At 43.1% G+C, this 20,645-nt stretch overlaps 3 protein-coding genes across 9 annotated transcripts in view; 2 read left to right on the top strand and 1 right to left on the bottom strand.

Moving 5' to 3' along the window:
• LOC116848068 (neurexin-1) overlaps positions 1–20,645 on the bottom strand; it is a 399,669-nt gene that overhangs the window by 54,598 nt on the left and 324,426 nt on the right. For all 6 annotated transcript variants that reach the window (XM_032823816.1, XM_032823818.1, XM_032823819.1 and 3 more), the window contains 2 exons: positions 10,863–11,188; positions 9,924–10,215 (listed from right to left, as the gene is read on the bottom strand). In XM_032823816.1, the coding sequence (XP_032679707.1) occupies positions 9,924–10,215; positions 10,863–11,188 (618 nt within the window). The remainder of the gene's footprint in view (positions 1–9,923; positions 10,216–10,862; positions 11,189–20,645) is intronic.
• LOC116848070 lies at positions 2,674–4,543 on the top strand. Of its 2 annotated transcripts, XM_032823825.1 has the most exons (4): positions 2,674–2,844; positions 3,081–3,210; positions 4,084–4,251; positions 4,397–4,543. In XM_032823825.1, the coding sequence occupies exons 2-4, from the start codon at positions 3,092–3,094 to the stop codon at positions 4,458–4,460; spliced, it is 351 nt and encodes a 116-aa protein (XP_032679716.1). In that variant the 5' UTR covers positions 2,674–2,844; positions 3,081–3,091; the 3' UTR covers positions 4,461–4,543. The 2 variants fall into 2 exon arrangements, with proteins under 2 accessions (XP_032679716.1, XP_032679715.1); XM_032823824.1 differs by having other exon boundaries at positions 2,677–3,210.
• LOC116848069 lies at positions 5,651–9,567 on the top strand. Its single transcript, XM_032823823.1, has 3 exons — positions 5,651–6,431; positions 6,523–6,746; positions 7,109–9,567. Coding segments are annotated over exons 1-3 (525 nt in total). The 5' UTR covers positions 5,651–6,132; the 3' UTR covers positions 7,111–9,567.

Raw genomic sequence — 20,645 nt, 5'->3', positions numbered from 1 at the left:
AAAAAAAAAAATTCGATTTTTTGAAAGTTCTAATTGGATTTCCCCCCTTAAGCTACACTTCAGATTTGAGGGGATGCTGGAGTCGATAACGAGCTCCAAAAATGTCGATAATGTAGGGACGATCGTCGCTAACACAATCATTTGTTGTGATAGGCTGATATTCATAGTCAGATCTTATATTTAAGGTCATCTTAAGTACTGTTTTAAGATGTCATGAACCAATCATAAAGTCGTATTCGCATCTTAAGACATTACTTAAGACGGTTTTGAAATAAGATTCGACTATGAATACCGGCATTAAACTCGTGTTACACTACGGATTGGAGATAGAGGATTGCGGATTGAAGATTGGAACTTGACTAATTGGAGCCAAGCAGGCCAAAACCAAAGTGCATTGATTCGTCGAAATCTAATCTTCTCTCCGCAATTCTTCATTTCCAATCCGTAGTGTGACACAGGTTTTAATGTTCTTTTCGTATTTCTTGTACACACAGAACTTACGTGAATGTGTGTTGCTCTGTTTTACCATATTCAGCGGAAAATCTAACCACGCACACACGTGTAGAAATCTTCCTGCAAACTTTTCCGATATTCTTAAACTTTTGAATTCAGATACGAAGGTACAGCAATGTTCTTTAAAATATTTCTGTTCGGGGAGCATCCACACTTTCGGTATACACAAGCTGCGGAACTTTTGAATTAGACAAATATTACGTCAACCGACAGCTTGAGATTTTACATTTGAAATGTTCTTTTCGTTTTCGTCACATATTGAGCAATGTTCCTATTTATTTTTGCACGTACTTCCGTAAAAGCATTTGTACAACTAATGCGACGTAAACTTTGCCGAAAAATGTCAGTACTCTGTCGGCAGAGTTTTCAACTTCAGCATCCCTTTAAGCTTTAAGTCTTATGCCGTAAGAACGTTGACTAATTACAATCGATTTTCCTCATATTGAACTGTGATTGGTCAACTTCTCACGGCTTAAGGCTCAAAGCTTAAGGGGATGTTGTTGAAAACTTTACCAACAGAGTATTGGCTTTTTTTCTGCAAAGTTTACGTCGCATTGGTTGTACAGAATTACAAATGCCTTTATGCAATGAAAGTACGTGGAAAAATAAATAGCCTGATATGTGACAAAAACGGAAAAAAAAATTTGAAATGTAAGATCTCAAGCTGTCAGCTAGTATAATGTTTACTTAATCCAACCACTTTAAAGAATGTTTCACTCGATAAAAGTGGAATATTTCCTCCGACCGAGCGAAACGTTCACTCTTGTGAAAATGTCACTCGATTCGGAGTGGCGGTACTTGTCACTGTCGTTTACAGTGAATTTTCTCTCTCCTTTGCAGTGAGGATTCACTCCAGGAAATTTACAGAGCACATCCCTCATGATCAACAATCTATTATCGTTGTCGCGAGGCTTCGCGTCGGCGAGACGGGGCTTTCGAAATAATTATCGATCAGGCGCGAGGCGTGGAGCAGCTCAACGAGCCTATCGAGTTATTTATTTCTTCCTTCGTACATTATTAAGCGCGCCATCGACCGCGGAAATGTTCACGACGCGAGGCGTCGGCCCGACGGAAATTTGAATATGCGTTCGTGACGCGGGACTCAGCGTTCCGCTTGAAACTCTTCTTCCGTTTTCCTTTCCTCCTCTTTACTTCTCCTACACGCTTTTTCTCTTGCGGAAAGTCCCAGGCTAGGGTCTTGGTTTGATAGCCCGCGTATCCTGCTTGAGGAATAATTAAATAAGCGTTAACCACATCCATGCGCACTTTTTCCTTCAATGGTTCTTATCAGCCAGGTATATCGTGTATTAGGCGTGACACGTTTGTCACGTTGCTATTCAGTCACATTAAGAGGTTGTAGGACCTTGACAGGAGTAAAAGCTAAGCGAACTTCCGGGAGTTATAAAAAGTTGTAAATCAATGTGTATAAATCTCTAGTTATGTATATCCGCTAATCAATCTTGATATAAAAAATTAAATTTTACGGTAGATATCATTCTATGTCCGTTTCAATTATGTTCTGTAAAAGCCCGAGTGACAAGTGGGAATTAGTTTCCACCGATTATGCTTCAATGTAACCATCCTGGTCTCAACAAGAGCGATCTGAAATCAGTACCTTCTGAGGATAAATTCTTTTTATTTATTAAGACTATCGGTTCGCGGGGACTTTTCTCAAGTTTCAAAATTATCTTTTATTCATTTATTTCACACGCTCGAATTTTTTTAGTGAAAAAATTAATCTGATTTTCTATAACTCCCATTTTGCGAGATGTTGTCTCTTTTTCAAAATTCACTTCGTGAGAACCGATATCTATAATCCTAATGAATAAAAAAAATGTACCGATATTGAATTCAGATCACTCTTATTCAGGCCAGGACGGTTACCGTTGAAACATGAATTCACTTACGGGACAGAGTTGAAATGGACACAGTAGCGGAGAATGTCATTATTCATTATAAAATCTCGCTTTTTTACACCGAGATATTATTAACAGACACGTGTGATTGTTCATAAAAATTCATATTTCTATTAAATTACAACTTTTCACAACTGTCCAAGTTTCATCTCATTTTTCCTACTGTCGGCACCCCGTAACCTGCTTTAATGGCAGCGAGCGTAAATCATCCAGTTTCCAGAATCTTATCGCGACAGTTGCGGATGCACTGCGGTAGAAGGCCGGATGTTGGCCGTAGAAAATGGTGTCTTGTGATTAGTTAAAATCACGAAACCGATATCGCGCTTCAGTTAGTCGTCGATGTACCGTCTCTGAAAGTGCGCGCGGGCTCGGAAAAGCTTCAGCAGTACCTTCCATTTTTGCCTTCAGAGATTCAGTACTATATATATTCAGTAATATAACAGCGACACCATAGCAGTATAGCATTCAGCAATATTACATTTTTGTCTTCGGAAATTATCATGCGCCTTCGCGGTCTCGTTCTTCCCTTCATCTCGATCGTTTGCGTCTCCATGTCGGCAGTGACCGATGTCGAGTCGCAGGAATCGTCCCTTAAGATCTCACCGAAACCGATAAGCATGGTCTGGAATATATATCTGAAAGATCTGTCAGACAGGTGGAGAATGCTGTATCCGGAACTCCAAACAGCGGAGGCCCACGAGCTGGGAGAGAAAACATTCTCGAACGACAAGTTGGGACTAGATTCCAACGATGAGTTCGAATACCTCGACAAATATTTCGGGTATGTATAAACAGTGATATATCATCGCACGCGCAAGTCGGTGTGTATATCGCATACTGATAACTGACAGCGAGAATTTGACGTAGCGGCGCTTTTTCCAAATGTCTCGCGCGAGCGTCGTAGAACTTGGCATTCGTTAAATTCGGGAAGATTGAGTGTTGCAGAAATAAAGTGAACTTTACTTTATGCACTGAGAGAAATTATTCGATAAGAAATTAAATAAACGGATATTTCCGATCAAAATATCGACGAATTTTCCAATCAAGAAATATCCGATAAGAAATATCGGTTTATAATTTTCTGATCGGTTTATCTGATGGAATGCTATTATAATCGGAAGTATTCAATTAAATTTAATCGGATTGATCCGTCTGTTAATTTCTTATCAGATAATTTCTCTTAGTATGACATGTTTATTCTCTAGCTGAAAACTAATTTTAAGGGTTCCCCTCAAAAAAGATCCTCACGATCTCTGTATAGTCATAAGGGATATTGGAGAATTGTTACGTACAATATTTCACAGCCTCTTTATATTTTATAACACAGCGATGGGAGAATATCCCCGAACAAATATGATTTTTTACCACGATGTTATAAAATATACAGAAAATGCTATTGAACTTTGTGTTCGAAATATCTGTGGCGTGTCAGATATATCAGTAGGAAAATTACACTTTTCTCTTGAAAGACTGCTTTGACCTCTTTTGAACCGCTTTTGTCCGCCAAAACAAAAGTAAACGATATCATTAAGTTCGTGTGTAATTCTCTTTGTGCAAACTTTCCCGAGTTTAAGCGTTGTCGGATTTTCCTCGCCAACTGACATTAGAGTAAATTGCGGTAGTCTCAGTACGGCTTTTGTCACGAATCGATTAGCGTCGCAGCGAGGATGAGATCAGCGGCGAACGAGAGAGAGGAGGGCAGAGCGCAGAATAACATTGCAACGCGTAAGAAGTTTGTCCCACTTCGGAATATTATCAAAGAGCCCACCTACTGCCAGGAAGGCGAACGGATGGACATTAACGGAAAATGCAGATTCGTCATGTGAGTGAACATTTTTACCTCGAATGTGCTCTTCAACGAATTTAGAAAGACCTAAATTGCCACGTCCGGGTTAAAACGGAATATTAAGCTGGAACATTGTATTCGATAAATCAACTTAATGTCTTGTATAATTTTTCTGCTACAGACCAACCAAACCAGAAAAGAGTTGGGAAAGTGAGAGACTGAACGATCATCAAGTCTTCGTTTAGCGACGCCACTTCGGGTAGGATTTCAATATACTGAAAATGTATGGAGTGAAATCGATGTTATAAATAAAACAATATTACCGGTCGGACACATGTAACATTTCAGCAACGCTTCCCGTGCCTCAGCAACATACACATTAATTCAACTCTAATACATAACGCGGTCGCGACATTGCTTGCGTAAGTGTCATTTAGCCTCGTAGATAATAGAGTAGTTAGATAGCAGGATAGCTCCATAGACGTTCCTATTACAGAGATTAGATCAACCGATTCACGACACGAACTTCTTACATTGTTGCGTTTTTTCATCGCTCCCAGAGCTATGCTGGTTCGTAGCTACGTGTGGTGGATCACGGTCTTAAAAACTCGGCGAAAGAAGTAAGAGAAACGACTCGTTGCTTCTTGAGCAACGCTGACGAGGCTACTTGTCAAAATGAGCAGAGACGACGGGTTGCTCTCCAAAGGTAGCTTTGCGCACTCGCCAGACCAAAACTCACCAGCAGTCATTTCAATCTTCCTCATCGTGTAATGTACAGGCAAATGTATGCGTGTACATTATGACTGTTGATTAATCGGCTAATTGTTATTTCGACCATTCACGATACATCATACGGTGTCGCATTACATCGTGCCATATTGCAACCGATCATATCGCGATGGGAGCGATTGGGAAAATTGACGAGTTTCACGAGTTCAGCGTCCGAACGATGCGCGACAGCTGGCGCGGCCCGGAGACGCAGCCTGTCCGTCGGTGCCGCAACCTTCGAATTAATCGGTTGCGGTTGCGTCACGCAGGCCGGAAAGGATCCGAAGTAATTCCCGCGCCTGATGGCGCGATTAAAGAGAACACGCGATCGCCGTTGTCACACGGAACTGTCGTCCGGGGAGACCCGCACGGCGAGACAAAACGCACAGCTGCGGGAGGCACCACGGGGCCCACTTGGGACCAGGGCGAGACTGGCGTCGGGATTAAGTCGCACGTAGAGTTGCAATGCGAAACGCGGGATTAAGATTGAACAGGTGGTGGAGCGGGCTGCAGCCGCGGCCCGCGCAAGCCCATCGCGAATTATCACGACTAATTGCGAGCGGCGGTTAACCACATCCACGCACGGAAAGAACCGGCGTTCGCCCTTATCAGCCAGCTGACTCGTTTATCTCGTACGACAGGCCGTGTTTGTCGCGCCGTCACTAAATCGCATTAATCGCCGGCGACGGCGCGTGCCGTCTACTCGCGAATTTAATCTCATACTTGCGGCCGCGCGCTGCGGCAAGAAGTTGCGGAAGCACGTAGGGGAGACACGTGAGTTCGCGAGCCAATTGATTCGCGCTTCCACGGAGACAGTTGTCGTCCGTGCGCCCGCCACGCCGAAGGTGTGCCAACCCGGCTTGAGTTATTATATCGAGCTCGGGATTCGATCGCGACGCCCGCGCTAAGTTCACAGAAATCAGCGGAGCTGATAACGCGATAGTAGTCTAGTGGGATCATTATTGATCGACTATTCGCAGTGGTGAAGCGTTCAACGTCGGACCGACTGCCAATCGCGGTCATTGCTGCCGCGCAGCGTGTCGTGGAACCACCCAAGTCCAGGAGACTGAATAATTCTCTCTCTCTTTCTTCCTCTCCTTCTTTTTTAATTTTTATTCTTCTCGAAAATCATTATAGCGCGTATTCACTATGCGTCCTCGCGTGCCCCGCGTCTTGCTGTTGATCGTCATGATCGTCCGCTTCTCGACGACGACGTCGTCGGCGGCCACGCAACAGTCGCAGCTGCTGATCCTGCGGCTCTTGCCGGAGGAACCGGCGGAGAATCCGGATAGAACACTGAACAAGTGGAGAACGGTGCAGAGCGGCGAGGACCGAGCGCCGCAGATAGAGATTCACCTGTTGAAGGGTCGAGTCTCGCCGGACGAGAATTGGTACTATTTGGATGACGATACAGGGTACAAATACTTTGGACCAAATTACAAGTACAAGTGAGTACAAGTATGAGTGAGAAAGAGAGAGAGAGAGAGAGACCGAAGACGCGTCTCGCGAAACAATAACTTGTCGCGAATCGCATTCTAGCTTGGCGACTGACGAGAGGAAACTTTTCGCTCGACTGAAGAACGACGAGAAGCCGGGGGAAAACGCGCGAGAAGACGAGGACGAAAATGTCGACGACTATGACGATATCGTGATGCCCGATCAGACTACGGGAATCGACTCCAGGAATATCATCGTCGCGCCTACGTTTTGCCGGGACGGAGAGAAACCGGACAGCATAGGACGTTGCAGACCCGTCTTGGAATGTGAGTTGTTGTGGTGTTTATCCTCACACTCGCCCCGGAAGGAAGAGACGGTTAATCTCGCGGGAATTATAATCAATTTCGACGGCGACCATATCTCCTTGGTGTTCTGACAAAGAGAGTAGCAGCGACGATGTATGCATATGAGACGGGGGAAGCTATGACAGAGTTGATTATGCGCAACCCTACGAAACTTATACGCGTATCGCTGCTGTCACTTTTCCTTGCCAAAGCAACGAAACGGAACGGCTGGCGGCGGAATGACTGTAATTTGTAGCGAGATCGGTGATTATTTTCTTCTCTGAGTACACGACTGCTTTCGTGTGATCAGTAATGGAACGCGTCGCGCGTTTTATCTGTTGCAGAACGCAAAAGCGGCAGAAGAGCGCGGGCGCCCGGATGATCCAGATCGATTCCGATCGAAACCGACGACGGTACTCGGCGACTTGTGAATATGCGCCGCTCTGTTGCGAGTAAAACGCGTTACAGAGCATAGAATACGCATCCTGCAAAGCACGTTTCATCAATGAACGATGTAGTCTCACTTAACACGTTGATTGCTTCGTTGATTTCCGTCGATTGTACAAAAGCTTGATTGATGGCCAAAGACGCGGCAAATAAATGAGAGACATTCGAGACGCGTGTACCTTTCATCTCGCGCGTTCTATCGCGTTCTATCGGCTCTCTATTGACCGTACAATCGCGATTCTTCTCACACAATTGAGATATTAAAATAAATTTATAATTGTACGCGGAGAAAGGATTGCAGTAAAAATTGCAGCAAAATTTCGGCAATCTTGGACCATGCAGAATTATAGAATTATATTTCTCAAAAGAAATTACATACGTTTGACATTTTGCTACAAAATTATTGCAATTACTTGAGCGTCTTTTTATATCATATATCAAGTAGATCGTGAAACTTACTATTTCCATAATAATTTATAGTGAAATTCCAGTTCAGTTCACGAAAAATGATGCGGAAGAAAACGTAATTTTAACGTAATTTTTGTTACAATATTTGCTCCGCGTACATAATGTAACGTGTAATATAATATCTACAAGTATAAATAACAAACCGCATATAAATGATTGTATGCGTGAATAATAAAATAACATGGAACTTCGTGCAACTTTGTGTAACTTAATGAGTCGCTGTGGCATCACAGCGGCCCGGCCACCGGTGGCGGTATTCAACGTGTTAACTGACACGTACGCCCGCGATATAGGCGGACTAATTAGTTTCTCACTAACACGGCGCGCGCGTGCACATGCCACGGACGTGCATTGTGTATTGTATGTTGTGTGCGTTATTTTATTCGGACAAATTATGGGGAAAGGCGTCGCAACTTATTGAGCGACACCGCGCCGTGCTACATAGTGCGCTATTAATCACTGGGTTATTTGCGTGGCAAGATAAAGCGTGTACTCGGCGGGAATTACTACAGGTGTGACATCATCCGCAATTGACAACATCGCTGTAAATGCGCGTGGAATTCGCGTTGCAAATGGTAAAGTGAACGATCTCTCTCTCTCTCTCCCCCTCCCCCTCTCTCGCCTAATACGCGCTGACGCGCGCTATTTTGCCACACGGAAACAGAACAATGGTCGCGTTAGCGTCAGTTAAGGAGAAGTGGATGGCGAACTTGAAAAATCACGATCACGCTATCCATCTCGTATTTCTTGTATAACTTGGGTTACAAAACGGTTCAGATACAATGAAGTTGGGAGCTCATCAAACTGTCAAAATTGAGGATCATTATCGACAGATTTACGCAATAATAACATAATGAAGAATACTATATTAATAAATAATAATAATACCAATAATAATTAATAATATAACGACTGTGGGCAAGCCCGTCAGTAATGACTCCCAATTTTGACAGTTGAGTAAGTTCCCAACTTCATTGCATCTGAACCGTTTTGCCATTCCCTGCACATAAATTTTACGTTAATGTATGTTGCTGTTTTAGCATATTTAGCGGAAAACTTAACCACGCATACATGGAAATGTTTCTGTGAACTTTTCCGATATTTGTAAGCTTCTAAATTCGGGTGTAAAAGTACGACAATGTTCTTTGAAATTTTTCGGAGCAAACTCGCGTTCAGCATATACAAGCTGCGAATATTTTTATCAGGCGAATATTTACTTTAACTGACAGCGTCCGACGGGCTGATTTACACTCGAAATATCAACTTTGAGACTCTTTATCGTTTCTGTCACATGTATATCGAGCAATGCTCCACAATTCAGTCTCGCACGTGTAATTTTCATTGTGTAAGAAAGTTTGCAATTCTGCGCAATCACGACATAAACTTTGCAGAAAAAGCTCAATATTTCGTCGATAAAGTTTTAATACTCTTCAAAGTATGCCATTTCTCTAAATCCAAACCGGATATCTCCGTTCGGACGAGCAGTGGCCCGCGAAAGCAGGGAACGAACCGAAACATTTCTCCGGAATATCCGTTTCGTTAGCTAACTGACGCACGAGAGAGCACGTGCGAGAATTCAAATATATGCGGCGCGAGAGCTAAAGGAGGATACTTAATCATTCATCGAACTAATTAAGAATCGAATGCACAAATGACGTAACTTATGTACACGGTGGACGGATTGCAGATGTAAATTACAGCTGACTAATTAAATTAAATTAATATTGGGCACATGCTGTTATTTTATTGTAGCAATATCTCTCCAATGGAATCGCCGGGCGCGGAATTCTAATTAATTGTGTTGCCGTGCGCGCTATATGGACGCGACAAACAAGAGCAGGATGTGCGCGTGCGTGTGTGAGTACACACGCACGCTCAAATTGTCATAACTGCGAATCAGATAAATACGAAAAAATATCCGCAGGAAGAACGTTTCTTTTCGTGTTTATAATAGCGCGTCATCATAATACACTGAGGGAAATTATTCGATAAGAAATCAACAAACGGACATTTTCGATCGAAATACCGATCAATTTTTCAACCCAATTAGGAAACATTCAATGAGAAATATCGGTTCATAATTTTTGTATCGGTTTATCTGATGAAATGCCATTACAATCGGAAATATTCGATCAATCGGATATTCTGATTGGATGTAAAAATTAATCGGTATTTTGATCGGAAATATCCGTTTGTTAATTTATCGGATAATTTCTCTCAGTACAGCAGTCTCTGCGCACTTACCGATGTACAATATGCCGTCGAGATCGAGATTCTCGTTGCTGCCTGGGCTGTTGCCGACGGTTACGTGGTCGTCCACGGCGAGAGTGTGCTTCTTCGAGGCGGGTCTGCCGATGCTGACGGCGTGCCACTTGCCGTCGTTCAACTTGGACTTGGAGGCGTCCCTGACCCTGACGGGCCCGTCGCCCAAGTCGAACACGTAGTGTACGTGTCCGTTAACCAGCTCCACCGCGATGAAGTCACGTTCTCTACCGGCGTTGTAAAGGATCAAGCCGTTCGCCTCGCGTGTCTTAAACTGCAAAAGTAACGTGCATGTACCGTAGGGGGTGTCGCACTAAACGCACTCGGTACTTTCGGCTCCTCCGCGGAGAAAGGGGACCAGGGAGGTACGTGAGATTGATACCAAAGTGTGTCGTCGAGCTCACACGCGGCAAAGGGGTTGAAGGGGCTGAAGGGGCTATACCGAGAGAAAATACACGGAAAAAAAGATTTGCTAATATATATATTAGCAAATCTTTTTTTCCCATCTACTTAAAGGTTTATTCGCGGGATATAAATTTGATTTCTGTCTTATTTCTGTGAAATAAAGTTTCTCTCTGTGAAGATAAACTTTCTATCTCGCAAATGAATTTTTCAAATATTTCTCTTCCCGGTGCATCAATAAGATATTTGCGAATGGCTGTCACTGTTTTAGCTATTCGTGCTAATGCGCGCTTTCAGTTCAGCTTATAAAGTTTTACCTCGCGGCGAGTGCATTCTATCTGCAACAGCCAACCCCGCGTTAGCAACGACAGCGATACGGTCAGCCAGTTGGCTAAACTCGAGTCGGCTATTGAGATTTGGCTGATAACAGTGAGCTGATAATACTTAGTTGATAATACTATTTATACGAGTGAACTTCTGTAAATCACACAGCGATCAAACGCAGGTCGAAGCGCTCACCTGGAAGTAGATGTTGGTCTCCACGTACGCTTTGAGCACCGGCAGACCGACGTAGGTGTGCTTAGAGGTGAAGGTCACCGGACGATGCACCGGATGGTTCCTCTTGCCGAATTTGCCGGTCACCCTGATGATGGGTGTGACACCCTGATGCGAGAACTCGTGATTCCCGGCGCTGCGCGCAATCTCCAAATATGGATACCCGTTGAACCAGATCTGCTGCAACTGACCCACGAAATGCGGCATTTCCTCGCCCGTGTGCAGGTATCCGCCCACGTGGAGAGTGCGAAATTCCAGGATGCTCTGCTTTCCCAACTCCGCTTTCTCCACTGTAACCGCGAGCCACGTCTCGTTAGTTTTCATTAATGCACAATCAATCGTCATGATGTATGTCATACAGATAGTTTTTTCAACTCAACCAAAGATTAATCTAATGATAACAATAATACATTGAGAGAAAAAATATCGAAGAAATAAAAAATATTTACTCGGTGGACACCAATAACGTATTTACTTAAAAATCTACATTCTTTTATTTAAATAGAATTACCTTCAATGGAATAAGCTAAGATTTGAATACAAATTTGTATTTTTTTAGTTAGAAAAAATATTTTTTCTCAAAGATAAAGATTGTATATCAATACAACGTAAATATCTTATTAGTGTCCGAAAATAAAGTAAAAATAAAGTATTTTTCAGTCTCTTAAATATAACTCCCGAATAAGTATCTTTTATTTCTCTTTTTATTTTCTCTCTCTCAACGTAATAATACTTTATTGGATTACAGACTGGTAGACTGGACGCGAGAAATATAAAAGTGCATTTGCTGAAAGTAGACCAAAAGGTGTGGCAATAGCTTTGTAACTAATATTAGAGTCACCTCTTAATACATCCAACATAATGATATACTGCACTGCATCTAGCTGTACAACACAAACAGTCCTGCTTCTGGTTGAAATATTAAATGGAGTAGATGATATATATAACCCGTAATTCGTTGGGTCAGTCTAATGACTGTCTTAATAAATAAAATTCTGAGTTGAAATCAAATGTTGAACTAAAAATTTCGCGCAAACAAGAGACTAAAAGAACTCGAAAGAATTCCAACAAAATTGCACTGAAGAATCAAGATAGTTAGTTTGCCGAATATAGTTCTGGAATTGAGTTCTGTGACTCGATCCGTATCATTCCGACGGATTTTCCTCGCTTGTAATGTTCGCGAATTGGTCGCGAATTGATCGCGGAATTTTCGAACTCGAGGCTCGAGAAACGAGTTGAACTGCATGGAGCTCAACACTAGAATCTCTCAAGTAAGACATCGGCGACTTCTTGATCGAAAATGGCGTCTGGTTTATCATTAGAAATTTTATATATGAAGGGTGTTTACATTGAAAGAAATTATCCGATAAAAAATTAGCAAACGGATATTTCCGATTAAAATATCGATAAATTTTTGTATCCGATCAGGAAACATCCGATAAGAAATATCGGTTTATAATTTTATGATCAATTTATCTGATGAAATGTCATTATGATCGTCATGTCGAAATGTTAATATTCGATTAACTTTCATCGGTTATCTTGATCGGATATAAAAATTCGTGGGTATTTTGATCGGAAATATCCGTTTCTCAATTTCTTATCAAATAATTTCTCTCAGTGCATTTAATATTCTAAGATAACTCCCATAAAAATATCCCTTAGTGTATAACGTAGACAAGTGTTGTTTTCCTAAAAATATGCTTATTTTGTTAAGAAAATACTGTCATGTGCAATTTCTTTTTAAAACAAAGATTTGTTCCAGATAGAGTCTCCTGATTCATGTGGCCTACTATTTTGCCATTTTCGATCAAATAAGAAACCAGACCAATCAGAGGGGAGTCGTCCAGATTTTTACTCGGGGAATTTTACCCAAGACGACGTGGTGGAGCGCCACCACGTGTCTCGCGCTGCGTGGCAATTATCGTAGCCCCGGCGCGCGATCGATTGCACCGACGTGCGCCGGAGTAAAGGCCGCGCACAGGGCTACTGCAGCAATTTAGGGTATTGCCACCTAACTCAATATTGCCGGCACTCGCCGTCAGTTTAATAGAGTGATCCGGAGGACAGCTTTGCGAGGGCGGCCGTTTCGCGTTGGCTGCCGGCGCCGTTTTGTGTAGCGCGAAGCCCTCTCGACAGAGGCCGCTGATTGGTAAGCCGAGAGTGTGTACGGATCCCATATTAGCGATATTAATAAGATACGGCCGGAATATACGTGCGCTAGATTGCGTTTCGTCGTGGACGATCGATGGACGCGCGCCGCCGATTGACTATCTTATCGAGCAATAATCCGCCCATTCTGCTCGACTTTGAGCTGTCAATTTGATAATCCATTTTTAAAAGTGAGAGATTCAGGTATCTCGTGTGTACAGGTTCTCTCATTAATAATGCTGCCATTATAATCCGGGGATTTGTACGCCTGGCTGGGGCTACCTACACTCATGGGCGCTATCTGGGAATTCGTGTCCCGGTACTCCTGAGCATTGCAGTTTCCGCTTCTTTTTTTTCAAATATTATCAGAGATGTTGTTATGGGCTTGTTTGGAATCGATTTCGACAGGAATAACTGCGTTTTTTCTAGAAAACACAATAGATATCTAGGGAACAGCTGAATTATTTCGATCGGAATCCATTCCGGTTAAATCAAGTGATTTAATAAATTTGAATCAATTTTTATATATGACCAATATATAAAATGAGCGTGTCAGCTCTCCTGCCTCCCCCTCTAAAAAAAAGGAACTCTAGTTGCTATTTCCTGTAATCCGATATTCCAAGACAGAAAACTTTTATCAAAGGGGTATTCCTTTTCCAATAAAATCGACTGTTAATTAGAAATCTATTAGATATTACAACTTTGTTTGTTTTGTACGAGGAAGGATAGATTGATTTAAAATGGAATGTCCTCTTATTGGGAAAAATTTTTATCGAAAGGATACTGAAATCGAAATCTTTATCGACAGAATATTAACCTTTCTACAAAGTTGACGTTGTATTGGCTGCGCAGAATTACGATGCTCTTACACAATAAAAATAAAACGTGCCGGAATGAATTGCAGCATCGCTCAATATATGACAGAAACGATAAAAAATTTCAAAACTGACGTTTCGTGTGTAAATTAGCGTGCCAGACACTGTCAGTTAAAGTAAAAAAATATTCGCCCAATACAATAGGTCTGTAGCTTGTAAATATTGAACGCGAGTTTGTTCCGCTCAGAAGGATTTCGAAGAATATTACCATATTTTTGTTTCTGAACTTAGAAGTTTGAAAATATCGGAAAAGTTTGCAGAAAGATTTCTGTATGTGTGTGTATGTTTTTCGCTAAATATGGTAAAACGAAGCAACTTTTGGAGTTCGCCATTGATCCCAGCGTCTTCTTAAAAGGATATTGAAATCGATGATGAATTCGATAATGCAGAGACGATTGTCACTAACATAATCGTGCTATCTTTCTCGTGTTTATTGTACATACAGAATTTACGTGAATGTGTTGCTTTGCTTTACCGTATTCAGCGGAAACTAACCTAACTACACACACATATGTGTAGAAATCTTTCTGTAAACTTTTCGGATATTCTTAAGCTTCTGAATTCAGATGCGAAAGTACAGCAATATTCTTCAAAGTTTATCTGTTTGGAGCATCCACACTTTCGATAAAAGCTGCAAAAATTTTAGATTATATAAATATTACGTTGACAGCTTGAGATTTTACATTTAAAATATTTTTTTATTTTCGTCACATATTGAGCAATACTTCTATTTATTTGTGAGGATACTTTTATTGCGTAAAAACATTTGTGCAACCAATACGACGTTTGCAGACTACTCGTATATAAGAGTAAAATCCTCTAGAAATCAGAGGATTTTCCGCTATGAATGAGATTATATTTTTTCAGGTGTGACGTCAGGGTTAACACCTGAAAGGCACAAATAATATACAAAATACTTGTTAGCAATTAAATCATTAATTCTTATGTCGTCACTCGGCGACGCAATGAGCGATTGGCAAAACGCAATTAATGAACCCGATCCTGTCGCCAATGGCGATCTGTATCGACAGTTTGACATTTAGCGACTAAATTTACATCGGCAGGAATGATGCATGGACTTTCCAAGGGAGCAGACGATCGCCCCGCAAAATTCTCAGCGCGTTCTTATGCCCGCGCTGAAAAGTCGCGACGCCACGAGAATCAATTTCTAACGCGCGCTCGGCAGTCTGACGTGGCCACGTGGCATTCCGTCTGAGCTTTAATAAAACCGATAGTACACAGTAATGTTAAAATAGCAGTATCTGTCGGTCGCAATTACAGCAGCGGTTATTATTCACAGAGTAAATGCGCGCGAATGCAAAGCCAATAAAGTAAAACGCATAGCCGGATGTAGCGATTGCTACATTCGACACGCGCGCAAACAAGCACACAGACATACACGCAGACACAGACACATGTACTCATAAGTACACACAATTCGTACTCACAAATGTGCAACGCATCCATGTATACACATACATACCACGCGCGTACATGCACGCGTGCGCGTCGTATCGGTTATCGGTTATAGACATTTCCCCGTCCTAGATAGGCGTGTATTATAGGTGAGGTTTACAAGCGATTGCGCGCAATACATCGAAACTTTATGCCTCCCGGTGCAGGATCGGCTTTTCGTGGACAGAAATGGGGCGAGCGGAGCGAAAGGGCGGGCGCGCGACGTGCACAGTAGACGTCATAAATATCTTAAACATTCTCTAAACGGACGATATTTCTGCTATAAAAATCACGCCCTCGCTTTTGGGAGGACTGTGGGTGGGATGAGGATATTACAGAAAATCATAGGCAAAATTCGTGAAACTTGAATGGACACATACCATTCGTGAAATTATTGTGCAAACTCTCTCTCTCTTTTTTTAGTTTCAAAGATAAAATATTTAGGAGCCATTGTTGGATTTTTGCTTTATAACATTCTCGCCGCGCTATCTCCTGAAAAGTGACGACGTGATTTCGATAACAAAAATTGCGTATCCCAACAGGATTCATAGAACTGGAAAAAATTTTTTCGGAAATTTTATTTACGGCATCACATAAAGATTGATTTTTACCTTCAATAAAAAAAAAGAAATTACGCGTATGATTTTTTTTTGCACAGAGATATATTCCAAAGTTACCTGTGCATTTTTATCATCCACCGCCGGCATTGGCATTATCCCATGTGCACCGTGGGTAAGTTGCCGGTCGGATTTCATACATTGTGTATGTACATAATAAACTAGATTGTACATTGATTATGTGTAAATGCATAATTTGCGTACGTATCAAATGTGTGAAATTGAGTTTTGTGGTTTAATATCAGGCTTTCCTCTCTTGGTGCATGATCATTTCTTTCAGCCGCTCACACATGTTGTGATCCTTATTTCCTCTGCAGACATTTTATTCCAGATTCTTTAAATTCTTGTAGACTGGCTTCCCAAATCTTCGATATCAAACTCAACTTCACACATTTAACGCCTACACAAACCTACACATACATTTTTGCTCATTCAAATTTCACCTATTTTTGCCTATTTTTACTGTTCGATATTTCTTTAAAGCGACGCAACTTATTGTTGCACTATCGCGTAATTTGTCCAATAGACACAATGTTTCTCTGAAGCCGGATGATTTTGTCGATCTAATTGCTTCTTTTTCCTCAGTGTCCGCCCTCACTCTTGTCCACTGTTGGACGATGGATTTGCGCGCGGGGCGGGGGGAATTTCAGCGAAGTATTTGCCGCTGATGGGACGGCGGAGAGGGGGGAGATAGCGGTGTAATTTACTTTGTACTTGAAATACCGCTTTGCGGCAGAGTGCCGCGAATGCTGCAGACGTCGACCCCATCGCCGATTCCGGATGCACTTTCCTCGTAGCGCAGCCGGCACGACGGCGTCGGCGGCAGCGGTAGTGTAGGCGGAAGAGGAGGAGGAGGAGGAGGAAGAGGAGGCGACGGTGGTGGCGGCGGCAGCGGCGTGAAGTGCATTTCGAGGAGTCGGCTCGATAAAAAGCGCATTTGCATGGCCGCGATTTGTAATCCGTCCGCTGGATGCCGGGGAATCGATGGCACCTGGCTCGTATCTACCGCCCTCGTAAATAATACGGCCGGCGAATCGGCGTAAACAGAGAAAAATCGACGGTCTTAGGATCCTTCTCCGCCGCGGCCACCGCGATCGGGCAGGAGGGGGGAGGGGGAGGAGCGGGGGAGGAATCTCCGGCCGATACGCGAGATACTTCTCCGAGTATTGATCATTCGGCTGCTCGGGGAGCAGAAAAATACATCCTTACGCGAAACCGAACACCCTCAGCGCCGTGAGCTTTCGTGGCGTTTTACCCTACAGGCTGTCCCAGACCCTCTCACTACGGCGGACGTCGTCCCTCGTCCTCGGGGACTCGCCGAGCGCAACTCGGAGTCGCGTGCGGCTTTCGGGGAAACGCGAAGGGTGAATTTAGTTATCGATCTTTTCTTTTTAACTTCGAAAAAAAATTATCGAAGTTTGAACCCTTTTCTTAATCGATGTGGAGAGTGTTGAGGAAGATTTTTATCTGCTAACACTAAAATACCCGGAAACTACAACCTCTTTTGGATGCCCGAAAGAGACATTATTATATTCTTTGCGATTTTAATATCTTAAAACTCTCTCTAGTCCTTATTACTCGTATTAATAATTTTTGAACATTTTAAGATTCATCTTAAGATAACATTATTATATTCAAAAATTTAACATTCACAAGATATCTTTCTCCTTAAACCACGGGAGACAGAAATAGCAACAACAAAAAGACCAAAAAGAAAAGGAGTCAAAATGAACTCCATCTAGCATTAATGATCTCGCAATTCAATGAGGTTGAAAAACAGTTGTAGTGTAAAAACGAAACGTATGTTTTCAAGAACGCAGTAACGTTTTGGAAGAGCAATAAATTTCACCCGTGTTCAGGGTTCCACGGTGCAAAGTATCGCGTTCTCTCGGGAAGATTACTCCGCGGAAGGTTGCAAGTACGGCTCGCGCTCGCCGATAAAGTGTCCCTGTAACCGCACAAAGTCGCGTTACACTTTATCCGTGACGCTTTATTGTCGAATCGTTACGGCGGGGCTTTATCGCGTCCACGTCCGACACATCCCTCGGCTTCGCCACTTAAACCATCGTCGACGGCGTCGCGGCGCTTCGCGGACGAAATTCCGGTCCGTTGTGTGATATTTTCCGGCGACCGACACGCCGGCGTGGCGCAATAACGACCGCAGCCTTGGAAAATCTTCGATTAGCATTCATAAGAGCGTCTCGATCCGAAGGCTCGCCGGCGGAATGCAAAAGCGCGGGCGCGTCGCGCGGTGCATTTTGAATCTACGATCGCGGTTGAGAGCACCCGCGGGAAACTCGTAATTTATCCGGCGCGCGCGGAAGTTTTGAGCTCCGGCGGAATCGAAGTCGCGCGAGATAATCGACAGTGTTCCCGCGAATGAGAGCGCGCGATCTATTAACTGCTTAACGGGGTGGACGGAGAGGCTGGGTTTGCCGCTGTTTAAAAGAGGAAAAAAACTGCGAGCTATTTAACGCAATCGCGTGTCACGTGGCTCACCAGTGCGGTTCATGCTGCACCCCCGAAACAGTATAATCTAATTTTTAGCGGAATCCTCTTACATGACCCTAAGAGGATTCGTTTAAAAGCATAAAGAACGTATCCTAACGCCGCCGCGTCCAAAAAAGAAACTTCAGTTGCAAGATGTTATTTTCTCTGTAATCCCATATCCTAAACAAAAAGATTCTACGACAGAGTATTCTTTTTTAACGTGAAAAGTAGACTACACTGACTAGACTGTTAGAGAAAACGTATCTAAACAATAAAAAATATTTATCCAGTCGGTGCTAATAACATATTTACTTAAATCTAAATTCTTTTATTTATTTGGGATAAGCATTTGCTTGGATGAAAAAGTTTAAAAAGGGTATATTTTCATATTTGAAAAATATTTTATATTTTTATTGTATTTCATATTTTATTTTATATTCCAAATTTTTATAAATATGTCATTAGTGACCACTGAATAAGTATTTATTGTTTTTTAAATAGGATTAGTAAATCAGGACGAATATCTGACGACTGAACTCGGCTATAAAATGACTGGTTCGCAATGTGTTAAGAAATTCTGAGCAATCATGTGCAAAATGTAAAATATATGCGAAATTTGCGTACACGGACGCCCCGTTGGAGCAACATCGATCTTTCCAAGTTTTGCAGTACAGCTCTCCGCTTTTCTCCCCCTCTCTCCGCCTCTCTGTCTCTCTTCTTCCTCATATCGATAATTTAAAGTGCCGAGATATAGAACTCGCCGTAAGTCGTAACATACGTCTCAAGTTTTTAGCTCGCGGCAACTCGCGTTGTATTTTGCAACGCGCAGTTCCTAATTCGCCATTGGCCCCCTTTGCGCAACCTGCGCAAGATGCTCGAAACTTGCCGTGAAAAATTGCCGGGGGAAATTTTTAATTTCGCGCGCCCGCGTCGCATAGATCTTGGTTGAAACTTCTTCCCCGGCGATTTTCCTTAATTATTCAAAATTCGCGACATGTGCGGACTAGTCGGCGCGGTTACCCGTCCCGATTCTCGCCCCCGTCGAGATTATCCTCAGCAGTTCCTCGCGCAATTTCTCATATCGCGTTAAGATAGCAATCGATCTCGCGGCGATGCGCGACGATGACGCACTTACATCGAATGCGAACTGACGTTCCTTTCGGTCAGAATTACCCGCGACGCTTGAATTCAGTTGCTGTCGATTCTGCGCGACGCTGACATGTAAACGGGGCGAGGCTGCACGAGGGAGAGCTATTCTCCGCGAAACGACCGTGTTCAAACCGTGGTTCCGGGCCCGGCTCGAATTCATTCAACCGTCGCTAACAGCGGCCGAAAAAGCGATTTAGTCGCGAAACGGTCGTCGTGGCGATTTCTCCGACTCGTCGCCTCGATAACAAATAACAATATACCGCATATACTGGCGCGATACTGCGCGTGGTATGATCGAGAGGGGGGAACCGGAAGATCGTTTTCCGCGCGAGGGAACTTCCCTGCCTCTTCACGTGCGAGAAGCCGCGCGTCCTACGACGCGCGCTCGCGCAATAAATCTTGGTAGACCGAATGATCCGCCGCGGTGAATCCAGCGACTGATAAATCTGGATGTGGAAATTGATTATCGGAAGGGAATTCTCCATGGCGAATCCACCCTCACGTGTACACCTGTATTTATACGCCCGGGGCAATTTGGTCGTGCGGTGCAGTTAATCCTTACCGTTCCCCTCTCTCTCTCTCTCTCTCTCTCTCTCTCTCTGTCTGTCTTTCACTATCTCTTTACTCACCCTTTCCCACTCTCGCCCTTAAACTCTCTTTTCTTCGTGCTTTTCGTCTGTGTACTCTCCCCCTTTGCCATCGAATATCTTCGCACACTCTTACACATATTCTCGTTTTCCAATTTCGAGGACGCTATAATTTTGCCACGAGATAATTAGGTTCGGCATTCTCGTTTATCGTTGTTTGCTTATCTTTCCGCACCGGATAATGACTCCTGGGAAATGTTCGGTCCCGACTTCTTATTTCTCGCGAGAGGGCTTCTTCTCGCGAGAGGGATGTTCGAAAATACCTCGATTCTCCGGATGTGCTCCGTGCGCTTCGGTGGCGGCGCGACTCGAGGGTGATTATCGACGGCATTTTTAACGCTTCTTTGCCAATCCAGTCGTTCC

Source organism: Odontomachus brunneus, unplaced genomic scaffold (assembly GCF_010583005.1).
Source record: "Odontomachus brunneus isolate Ranch 3 - 2012 unplaced genomic scaffold, Obru_v1 Obru_scaffold_088, whole genome shotgun sequence".
NCBI classification, from domain to species: Eukaryota; Metazoa; Arthropoda; class Insecta; order Hymenoptera; family Formicidae; genus Odontomachus; species Odontomachus brunneus.
This window is presented reverse-complemented; position numbering and strand designations above follow the sequence as displayed.